The sequence below is a fragment of the Rhinopithecus bieti genome, unplaced genomic scaffold (genome assembly GCF_001698545.2).
Source record: "Rhinopithecus bieti isolate Rb0 unplaced genomic scaffold, ASM169854v2 scaffold_2654, whole genome shotgun sequence".
Lineage (NCBI taxonomy): Eukaryota > Metazoa > Chordata > Mammalia > Primates > Cercopithecidae > Rhinopithecus > Rhinopithecus bieti.
Window position 1 is genome coordinate 696,445 of NW_016804048.1, and position 9,879 is coordinate 706,323.

General features: G+C 44.0%; 1 protein-coding gene across 10 annotated transcripts in view; it reads right to left on the bottom strand.

The window, feature by feature from the left end:
* The window catches only part of ZBTB38 (zinc finger and BTB domain containing 38), a 145,849-nt gene that overhangs the window by 43,627 nt on the left and 92,343 nt on the right, over positions 1-9,879 (bottom strand). For 4 of the 10 annotated variants that reach the window (XM_017862692.1, XM_017862699.1, XM_017862714.1 and 1 more), the window contains one exon: positions 5,853-5,957. Coding sequence is in view for 5 of the 10 variants with exons in the window: in XM_017862682.1 (XP_017718171.1) it covers positions 4,004-4,024 (21 nt within the window). In the remaining 5 variants the exon portion in view is untranslated. Of the gene's footprint in view, positions 1-4,003; positions 4,169-5,852; positions 5,958-6,731; positions 7,152-7,438; positions 7,548-9,879 lie in introns of those variants that run through there. The other 6 variants (XM_017862662.1, XM_017862655.1, XM_017862677.1 and 3 more) reach the window with 4 other exon arrangements.

Consider the following 9,879-nt stretch of genomic DNA (forward strand, 5'->3'; position numbering starts at 1 on the left):
AAAAAAAAAAAAAAAAAAAAAAAAAAAAAAAAAAATCGGGAACAAACACCGGTTTCATACTCTCACTTTGTGGCTGAGGAGGCAGCCCAGAGTGTGGAGAGAAGAGGCTGGCCTTGTGAGTCAGACAGACCCCAGGGTGTAAAAATCTCATCTCAGGACGGGCATGGTGGCTCACGTCTGTAATCTCAGCACTTTGGGAGGCTGAAGCCGGTGGATCACCTGAGGTCAGGAGTTCGAGACCAGCCTGGCCAATGTGGTGAAATCCCATTTCTACTAAAAACACAGAAATTAGCTGGGCATAGTGGCAGTCACCTGTAATGCCAACTACTTAGGAGGCTGAGACAGGAGAATCACTTGAACCTGGGAGGCAAAGGTTGCAGTGAGCTGAGATAGTGCCACTGCACACCAGCCTGGGCAACAAGAGTGAAACTCCATCTTAAAAAATATTAAAAAAAAAAAAAAAAAACTCTCATCTTTACAACCTTGGCTGTAGTTGTTGAGTTTCTTTTTGCTTCACTTGCCACACCATGTTGTCTGAGGTTCTAAAAGATGGCAAAGATAATGCATATAAGGTATAGACCTAACTCCATGAATGTCAGTTCCATCCTCTTTCCTTGGAGCTGTGGGTATAGACAGAGAAACTCTGTTTCTAGGAAAGGCTCCAGGCCATCAGCATCCTCCTCCAAAGAGGCAAACCAGCAAAAGGATGCTGACATCATTTTAAAATGACTCAATATAGTTTTCATAAATATATTCCCACTAAGTCATCTTATTTCTAAATTATGTGTAGAGAACATAAAGAGCAATTCAACATACATGTCAAATGTTTTATACTTTCCATATCTAAGTTAAACACCAAACATGTCTATATACCTCAACCCTTTGTTGTGAATAAACAAAGAGAGGAGCTAGAACTAGGAAGAAAAAAAGGATACATTCTTTTTCTCTCTCTCTTTTTTTTTTTCTTGAGATGGAGTGTTGCTCTGTCACCCAGGCTGGAGTGCAGTGGTGCAATCTTAGCTCACTGCAACCTCTGCCTCCTGGGTTCAAGTGATTCTCCTGCTTCAGCCTCCCCAGTAGCTGGGGCTACAGGTGTGTGCCACCATGCCTGGCTAATTTTTGTATTTTTAGTAGAGACAGGGGTTTTGCCACGTTGGCCAGGCTGGTCTCTAACTCCTGAACTCAGGTCATTCATCAGCCTTGGCCTCCCACAGTGCTGGGATTACAGGCATGAGCCACTGTGCTCGGCCAAATTATTTTTTCATCTATAAAATGGAGTTGGGATAGATGAAGAATATGAACTTTAGCCTAAAAATTAAGTGACTTTAAGATGCAGAGATTGAGGGAAATAATATAATGACAGAGATGTTTATCTACCAGCAGAGTCATGTAGAATAATTTAATGGCATGACTGTGTAGTGTTGTCACTATATATATTGCTAACAAACAAGTGACAGTGGTTTTGCAAACTCTGGCCATGGGACAGGGTGTCATCACTTATTCCACAGAAAAGAAACTGGTTTGCAGGCAGCATGTTACACAGTACTGTGATCACACAGCAGAGAGCAATGAGATGATGCGGGGCAGGAGGGTGCAATAATACCACCATTCCCTGACTCTCTGGAAAGTATTTGCTTTTATCTGATTATGCATATAATCCATTAACATTAATGACATAAAAATTTTGAGCATAGACATATCTCTGGTAGAAACAGGATTTGAAACTAGCATCTCAAATCTCAGGTTTATCTCTTCCTCTGCTTCACAGAAGTTGGTAATTGTTCATCTTCATCACCAGCCATGACAGTGCTGTTTAAAATGCAGATTCCCTTGCCCCACCTGGGAATCTACATTTTGACAAGTTCCCCAGGTGGATTCTTGTCCATACTAAATTGATGGTCACTGGGACTAACCCAGAATAAATCAGTGGTAATAGGAGGTGTGTGCTTTCCATGATAAAATTAACAAATTAAGGCCGGGCGCGATGGCTCAAGCCTGTAATCCCAGCACTTTGGGAGGCCGAGACGGGTGGATCACGAGGTCAGGAGATCGAGACCATCCTGGCTAACACCGTGAAACCCCGTCTCTACTAAAAAATACAAAAAACTAGCCGGGCGAGGTGGCGGGCGCCTGTAGTCCCAGCTACTCGGGAGGCTGAGGCAGGAGAATGGCGTAAACCCGGGAGGCGGAGCTTGCAGTGAGCTGAGATCCGGCCACTGCACTCCAGCCTGGGCGATAGATCGAGACTCCGTCTCAAAAAAAAAAAAAAAAAAAGAAAAAAAAAATTAACAAATTAAAATGAGTCTTTAAGATAAGGCTTTATGTGTAGATGCACATTATATAAATTTATATATCTATACAAGGTTGTGAGGGGAAGGGAACCAATATTAATTAATTGCCTGCTACGGTATAAAGAGATCCTGACCAAATTATATATTAGTCAGTCTTCCAAATAATCCTATATGAGTTATGGATGGAAAAAGTCAGGCTTAGAGAGAAACTCTTCTAAAGTCACAAGTCTGGAAAGTGGCCCAGCTAGGTTGTGAAACTAGATTTATCTGACCCCAGTCTCCTCATTCCATTGTACTAAGCTCATATGCACGTGAAAACACGCAGACACGCATATGTCATACAATAGCCATATGGTAAAAGGCAATGGAATTACATTATTGTTAGAAACTTTTTGCATCAACAGAAATGTAGTTTTTAAAGGACTCATTCTATTAAGGGATATTCTTTAATTTGTATGCTGACAACAGAATACAGTGTATGACTACTATTAAAATCACATTTAACAGCTTGAATTTTCATAATCAGAAACATGTTCAGAAACATAATCAGAAACATGGGACTTGCCAGGGACAAATTTAAGAGTGATTCTTGATTTGTGTAAGCTACACACTTATGTAAATTAAACCACTTAATATTCATCATATACGTCATATTACCTTAAAAAGGAAAACACCAACAATGTAACTTCGCACTTGTCAATCCAAGAGTCTTCCTAAGCTCATCCCTCACCTTCCAGGGTCTGACGTACCTGGCTCCCTCCATTGGGAACCTCCTTCCGCTGGCTTCTGGAGTTGCGTTCCTCCATGGTTCTTCCTTACTATCTTGCCAGACTTCTATCTGCCTCCCTGGATCTTCCATTCTTTTCTCAAAAGGCTCCATCCATCCTCAACCATTTTCCCCCTATATTCTCTCTCAAAAATCTCTTTTCCCGTCTCTTGATATTCTCTCTCAAAATCTCTTTTCCTGTCTCTTGACTTTTGTTATAAACCAAAGACTCCCAAACGAGCCCTGGCCTTCCTGTGGAGCGCAAAGCCCCCTTCTGCCTGGGAGACAGCATGCTTCAACACTGCAAACACAGCACCTCTAAAATGCAGCTCCTTACCTCCTTCTGAGTTTCTTCCATGGGTAGTACCGCTCTGGAAATCGCAGTGTCAGCTTTAGCTGTTCCTTCTCCACTGACACATCAGATTCTGTCAGTTCTTCCCTCTGCATCTGTTCCTTTCCCATTTCATTGTTATCAACCATTTCAGGCCTTTCCTGCCCCTCTTTTTCCCTGGTGGGTCATAGCAGCTTAACTGGCCTTCTGGCCTCTAGTTTCTGCCCTGCCTGTCCTCCTGATCTCCCCCAAGCTACTCACAAGAGCCTGGTCCTGAAGCACAACCAAAACACTCCCCTGTTCAAGTATCTTTAATGACACCTATTGGTTAATGCATTCACATTTCCTAATTGGCATTTAAGACTGTATCATTTGGCACCGAATGTTCTACAGTTTTGATGCCTGTATATAGACCAGTTCTAACTCAATTGGACTTGACCCTTTTCCCTGAATATGCTCCATGTTTCTCCATCTCCTACTAGTCCTCCTATCTCAAATGCCTCTTCCCCGTTCTTTTATTGAAATGCCACATCATTCAAGGACTTGCTTAGGTGCTTTTTCTCAAGAGCCTCTTGACTGTTAGGGATAAAAGGGACCCCTTCCTCCTCAAATTACCAAAATATCTTCTTCTTGCATTTATCACATGGTTATTTCTGCATATCTTCTTTCCTCAACAGAGTCTGAGAGCGAAGAGACCAGATTTTTGTGGCAGTTGAATTCTCCATTCTCTCTAGCACAGTCATACTTGTAGTAGATTGTTGTACAGCATTCATAGAATACCTTAAAGTTTACAAAGCATGTTCATATTCAACATCTCATTTGTTTTATTTGGGGATTAAGTTGTTACAGGTAGCATTCAGGTCTTGCGATTTGATTTCTGTGGCTTATTGCAATTCTTAGAGCTATCTCTAATTTTCTACCTTATAAATTAAAGAAACATATTTCTTAAATTACTTTACTTTTGAATACCCACAGTCTTCTGTGGCCTACAAAGCTAAGAGAAGAGAACGTTTCAAATCAAACAAAACCCCTTGCCAAACTGCTTTTCTTGGATTCTGAGTTAAATGTATAAATAAAAAGGCCTCTATAAGCAGGTAACAAGAATGACAAAATCAAAATTTTAAAGAGAAGTGTGAAATTCCTTTCTAAAGATATTAAGACTTTTTAAATGGCTTTCCTATATATCCATTTGGAATTCTACGTACGGGTCAATCTCCAACATCCATGAGCTGCCGTTCCAGCATATTAACAATAGAAAATTGCTAACAGTTGAACAACAAATTCTTTGCTAAGAGACTGGAAATGACTAATACGATTGTAAAAACAAATCTGTCTGGTCTTGAGAACCCAAGTGCCTTTTAGAAGCTCAATAAACATTTGTTGATGAAAAATAAATGAATGAATTCCGTGAAGGCCTTACTATCATTTATAAATTGAGGGCATAAGTTTTAATAGGTGGGCGGAAGTATAGATTTAAGTGGAGAAAAAAGAAAAATTGAATTTAGAGGTAGAAATTTTGGTATGTCTATGACTCTGGTCTGTCCCTGTGATGGACCCCACTCTGCAACTGCTGGAGAAGCAGGGGAAGGAGGTGGGGGTGAATGGCAAGCACCATCCACCCTACCGTGCTTCTCTGGAATCAGGCTGCAAGCTCCTCCAGGATGGTCACTTTGCAGTCCTGGCACAGTGCTGTGCCCACAGAAGGGACTTCATACATGTAGTATGAGATGCAAAGCCCTCCATGACCTGTCTCTATTTTCACATTTCAATCCTTTACACCTATTCTTCCTCACCTCCTAGGGCTATCGTGAGGGGTAAATAAAAAATACTGTGCTTAAAGCCCTTCACACACTGCCTAGCATACACACGCATACAAATGCTTGATAAATGGTAGTTGTTATTGTCACCATCTGGGACTTCGTATATGGCTCCAAGGTAGAGCTTAGTGTGTTGGGCCGTCAATACTTGGCTGCGACAGCTGCAAGTGTCCTGGGGATGGTCTCTTCACGTTTGTATACTTGGTGCCTAGCAGAGCGCTCACTCTGGCTCAAGCTGGCTACGTGACTGAGCAACGAAGATCCAAGGTCCAGTCCTGCCTTGACCCCAACTCACTGGGTAACCCTGAAGCGTCATCTAAACTCTCTGGGCCTCAGCAATGTCAGTGCATCCTTCCAGCCTAGGGAAACTAGAGATCTGTGAAGAGACATGTAGAAGACTCCAGAACAATTGTTGACAGAACTGGAATGAGAAACCAGCTGTCCTAAAGCCTTGATCTCCTAGTTCCCCTTCATCACGGGGGCTTCACATATCCAGTCTCCCAGTAACACATCACTTGAGTGTCATGGTCACTTTGTAACCCCAAAACTTGATGGATTGCTGTCTTGAATTGTATACCCTTTGGGAGTCCCTCAGAAAGACCATTTCCTATCTCATGTAGACTAAGGAGAGACGCGAATTTAGTTACCTCAGTTAGAACGGACCAGCTTTAACAGAGTTAGATTCCTGTGCTTTGGAAGAAATCACTTGGAAATCCTTGGTTCTGAGTCCTCCATTTCTTCCACATCAAGATCTAAAAAGGAAAAGCAAAGTGCAGTGTCCCATGACTAGCTGCTAGGATTTGATGTTTTAGCAACAATAACTGCAATGAGCACATATTGAACACATAAGTCAAGCACCCACAAAGTGGTTGACATATGTGGTTTCGTGTTGTCTTCATAACAACCTTCAGATGTAGGGAACATTCCCCCATTTTACAGCTATAGAAACGGAGACTCTAATGGGCCACAGAACCTGTTCGAGGTCACACAGCTAGTTTATGTGACAACTAGGACTCAAATCCAGATTCAATTGATTCCAAAGCCTGGGCCATTAACCAGTAAGTCAGGGTTTTAAAAACTTTTCAGCCAGTGACCCACTGTTTTAAAAATTTATGTTATATAAACTGAAAACCAAAAGTCTCATAAGACAATGCTTACCTTCACTATGTGCAGTGCATGTTATTTTCTATTCTATTTTTCTCTGTATTGTACTGTATATTCTATATCTTAAGAAGATTTCCAGTAGCAACCCACTAAACTGATCCCACAGTCTTCTAATGGGTCCCCCACTCTTGAAAAACACTACACTTAGATATAGCGCCTCACTAGCTGCTTCTCTGAAACCAGGACAAAACTCTTCCACATTTTTTAACCATGAGAATCTGACCAAGTAGTTGGGCTTCACAGAAGAAAAGTCTTTAACCTTTAAAATGTGTATAAGGCACTATAACACATATCACCTATAATCGATCCTTAGAAGGGATACTCAATTAGGGCCAACGTCCAGAATGGAATTAGGCACTTACCTACCGCAGTGCAGGAGTTATAAAGCGGAACCGCGGACAGACTAAAATCTCAGGTGATTTATGATGTACCCTACAAAAAAGTGGCTAACGGCGGGCGGTTGTGTTGTATGTTGTACCAACAGAGCAGACCTAACTACTGCAGAAGTAGGCGGCTGAGACTGCAAACCCCTGGGGGCAGGGCTCTGCCTTTGCACGTCCCGTTCAGTTCCAGGGTCTTGGTGTTGCATCAAGGAAATTATCAAGTTCCCGTAGGGTCAGGACTAGGGTCCGATTCTCAATCCAGGAGACGGGAGGTGTGACTGTCAACGCAGTGCCCGAGCCCGCTGGACTCGAGCCCACCACGTCCCCAGTCCCGGGAGCGCATTCCTCCAAGGCCCCCGCCCTCTAGCACAGCCGCGCAGTTGGGCCACGAGATGCGGCGCAACCTGCCCGCACTCTCCAGCCGAACCCACCCCGCCCCGCCCCGCCCCGCTCCGCTCCGGACGCGGGCTCCGGAGTCCGGGCATCTGCGGGCGCTTCCTCCCTGCGGGCAGCTCGGCTCTGCTGCGTTTTCGGAGCTCAACCCTTGCGAGGGTTTCCCCAGCTCGGCTTCCCGGCTCCCTCCAGAAGCGAGGTGCAGTCGGGCTGGCGGTGCCCCGGGCCCCATGCCCGCAGGCCGCGCCTCGCCCCGCCCCCGGCCCCGCGAAGACCCTGCAAGGGGCACTTACGGGGCTCGGCTCCTCAGCCGCCGGCTCGTTTCCCCGGGGGTCCATGGTGCTTCCGGACCCGTGAGTCCAGCCGCGGCGCTGCACAGCACCGCCCAGAAAATGGACGCCGGCGGCTCGGCTCTGCTGGCCCGGCCCGCCCCCGGCGCGGGGCAGAGGACGCAGCCCGTCCGGGAGGAGGTCGGCCCGACCCGCAGCCCTGCGGGCCCGGGGCTAGGGGAACCGTGGCGCCAAGGATCAGGCCTCAGGAGGGCGGCGGCGGGACCCACGAGGGCTCCGCAAGGCCCCATGCCTGACCCAGGGGCCAGCCGGGGCCCCCCACCAAGTAGGCAGCGGCCTCAGCCTCCTCGGAGAGGACACAATTCAGAACCTGCCGAAGGTCAACGCAGTTAGGACTCTGGGCCACACAGCCTGGTGACTGTCAGAACAAGGCCCCGGGCCGCAGAAGTGTCTGTGAGCTCCTGTTCCAGACTCTGCACACAGGATTCGCAGGAAGTCCGGTGCTGTTTCAATTGCATCAAATGCTCAAGAATAAGGAGTCACCTGTGTTTTTCCATGGCCGTCAAGAGAGGCCTAGATTGATTTTTCCCAACGTGGCGTAGAAACTATTTCACGCAAAAGACCCAGTCCTCTTCTTTAAATGAAGGGCCCTGGCCGCTGGCATCTTTCTTCCAAGATCCAGGGACTGCTCATTGAAAAAGTATTCAGAGAGGGCCTGCCACAAGCTGGCCATGTGGAGCTAATGCACGAATAATGGACAGGTGTTTATTTTTTAAAAATCGTCCATGTTCCCTTGTTTTGATAGTAGAGTCTTATTCTTAAATTTTCTTTTAAAAAATTCAAGGGCACAGCTTAAAAGATTAAAAAGCCAATTCTTTGCATAACTTACGTTTTTAGCCAGGAATCTACAGTACGTGCAATTCTGCGTCCCAGTTCCTGACCATGTTTTAAGAATGTGATCACTTGATGAATCGACTCCAATATTAAATATAAAGCCAACAATATATTTTAAATAATGAGGGAAAAATATATTGACTCCAAGTCAGATTAAAGAATCGTGTTATTTAAAAATAAAAGGAAGAGTTTTGAAGGCCAACAGTTTGGGCAACATGCATACACATGTATATTAGCATTTCCCAACCTCCTCAAAGCCAAGCACCCTTTATTCTTCCTCCATATGCCACATGTTCAGAAAGATCTACTCCACTAAATTGCATTTATTAAGTAATGATTCATCTTCCCACTTAAAACAAAACAAAACCTGCAATGTTTTGTATATGCAATTGCCAATCAGAGCTTCCTCAAAACCTGAGCTAAGCTGTTGTTAATAGTGGATTCCAACCTAAAAAACTTGTGGTCTATTAATAATTGCATGTTTGTATGTTTCCACTGAAGCTTTTGGAAACTCTGAAAATTATTCAAAGACCTCCAAGAAAACTGAGACACATGGATTAGGAACCAGGGTTGGGAAGTGCTAGTATTCGGTATTGCTGTCTGTGTTTCCCCGTGACTGGAAGGTGGGAGGTGGTAAGGCAAGGCACAGTTCTACTTTGGATTCAGCCTGCCTGGGTTTAAAGCCCAGCTTTGTTGCTTACAAGGCCACTTTAGGCAAGTTAGCTATGGCTTCTTCATCTATAAAATGGGACTAATTTTAATATCAGTGCCTACCTTGTAGGACTTTTTAAGAATTAAATGAGATAATACATGTGAAGCATTTGCAAGAGTACCTGGTATTATGTAAGTGTGCTATGATTGTAGGCTGTTGTGGCTGCCGTTAGTACTGGAAGTATTCAGAGTTCTGAGTTCCTACCATCCAAGCAGTGAGAATCATAGCTACTGTGTGTAAAACAACCTTTACACCCTAGAAATTTTCCATGGGTAATCTGCCAGGGTCACATGGTGAGTGACATAAAGGGATTGAAACAGGTCTGACTCCACATCCACTTTTTTGTATTGTTAACATGTTCCAGGTGGTACCTTGATCAGACTCTGTCAACAGCTTGTTAAGGGTAAAACCGGCTCTGGGTTTCCTAAGAGGCTTAGCAAGTGAATGGGTCTTTACATCCACTTGGGAATTCACAAACAGTGGCATTTCTTTCTTATTAGCGCCAAATGTTTCTCCAGAACTGACTAGATTTCCCCAAATTGTTATTAATAACTAAAATATCACAGCAACAGTTTTAAACAACACAGTCTAAAAATTACATAATCAACCCGTCCTTCAAAATTTTCCATCCTTCCTCATAACCAGTCACAGATTCTCTCTCTTAATCATTCTTCTGAGTATGGGGAACTATCTGGAAATTTCCAGACAGGGCCCAAGTTGTCATAATTATTTTCTTTTCTGCAAAAGTTTATCATTTTCAAGACCACTAAACATGATGTGTTTCCTCTATCTTTATAATACTTCTCATTTCAATACATTTGCAAAAAAAAAAAAAAAA